The 1,553-nt window shown below is 48.5% G+C and overlaps 1 protein-coding gene across 1 annotated transcript in view; it reads right to left on the reverse strand.

Annotated features, from left to right (window-relative positions):
- The window catches only part of LOC104502195 (histone-lysine N-methyltransferase EHMT1-like), a gene marked incomplete at its 5' end in the record, with an annotated part of 30,859 nt that overhangs the window by 13,222 nt on the left and 16,084 nt on the right, over positions 1 to 1,553 (reverse strand). Inside the window, 2 exons of the mRNA XM_010146134.1 lie at positions 357 to 501; positions 877 to 1,044. Of these exons, the coding sequence (XP_010144436.1) occupies positions 357 to 501; positions 877 to 1,044 (313 nt within the window). The remainder of the gene's footprint in view (positions 1 to 356; positions 502 to 876; positions 1,045 to 1,553) is intronic.

Consider the following 1,553-nt stretch of genomic DNA (forward strand, 5'->3'; position numbering starts at 1 on the left):
CAGCAGGAAGACAGCATGAGGAAGGTCCCCCAACAACTCTTCAACTCTCCAGACACAGAACTGGAGAAAAGGGTAAATGGAGCCACCTCAGCCAGCACCAGACAGCTGATGCTACAGCAGACAGCTGAACATGCAGGTTAGCTTAAATCTTGGAAACAAAGAAAAGCAGAATCCCATCTCCTAGAGCAAAAGCTGGAGTTTAGGACTAAGCCTCAGCGGGAACTGGAGGGCAATATCAGGGCTAGAAAATCCCATTTTGAGTGCAAAAATCATTCTGAGGTGCAGAGCACTGCAACATCTCTGAACGCACACACACCAGGACAGGGAAAACCAGGCGGATACTCACGATCCCTCACCTGTAAATGAGTAATGTTTCTATCAATGTCCATCGGGGAGGTGACGCAGTTCTGTGAAACATATTTGTAGTTGCTGGGACAAGGCTCACTGTCCACCGAATTGATGCAGGGAATGGGGATCCGCTCATAACCCCGGGAAATGTCTCTGTCAGTGGGAGAAACAATGTCACAGAAGAAAAGCTCTGCCAAACAGGGGCCGTTCAAATGCCATCCTGGGGCAGAATTACTGTCTTTGATCACTGAGCTTTGAAAGCAGCTCAGGCTAGAACAGAGCTCATTTTTTTCCACCCTGCCTTACGGATTGTTCTTTGTGCTTGCAAGTATTTCAACTTGGAGGATGAATTTACAAAACAGGGTCTGAATCAGCATGTGCTGCATTCTTGCTAAGCTCAAACTGACCTCCACACCAGTTTAAAAAGCTAAGCATGTACTTACAGTCCTTTCTCAAACCAGGCCCCCAGCCTCCTTCGTGCTAGTGCTCTATTTCACCACCCACACGCAAAGCCAGTCATATTCTCACCTGCTCACGACCTTCTCTATCTGGGCAGGCTTGTCAGTGGATGATTCTCTGAGAGTCTTGTTCATCTGTAGGGCCACCCAGACCTGAGAGTTAAGGCTGGAGCACTGGAGTGGAGTCTCACCCTCCTTGTTCTTTAAAGTGACATCCGAGCCACGGGAAAGAAAGAGACTGCAAAACATCAAGAAAGGATGAGCATCCCCCAGGAGAAACCACGCAAGGGGAAAATGAGCTGAATCACATCCTCCAGCCAGCCCTTAAGGGACAAGGAAGAATCTGTGGTAGTGAATAATCACCTGAGTTTTCTTTATTAAGCATGGTTCAGTGAATCCTTCTACATGAAGGCACTGGCAGACGCCACAGACTGGAGCTCTGGGCAAACCTCACTTTGCTTCAGGCATGACAGGTACCTTGCTGGTACCAGCCTAACTTCAGACAGGCTTGAAACTCTCTCTGGCAGGGAAACACGTGGGGTGGGAAGAGTAGGCTGGAAATGGAAGAGTCCCACAGGAAACTGGGATTGGACCTGGCCCTTGTTTATACTCACCAGCTTTTGGTTAGTGCACGTAATGACTTTATTCATAGCAGTGATGAAGCAAAGGAAAAGCCCTGTTACCATATTATACCACACTAGCTGGACACTAGTTCCGGGGCAGGGGGTGTGGGGTGTGAAGCTTTAA

The sequence above is a fragment of the Buceros rhinoceros genome, unplaced genomic scaffold (assembly GCF_000710305.1).
Source record: "Buceros rhinoceros silvestris isolate BGI_N320 unplaced genomic scaffold, ASM71030v1 scaffold34410, whole genome shotgun sequence".
Lineage (NCBI taxonomy): Eukaryota > Metazoa > Chordata > Aves > Bucerotiformes > Bucerotidae > Buceros > Buceros rhinoceros.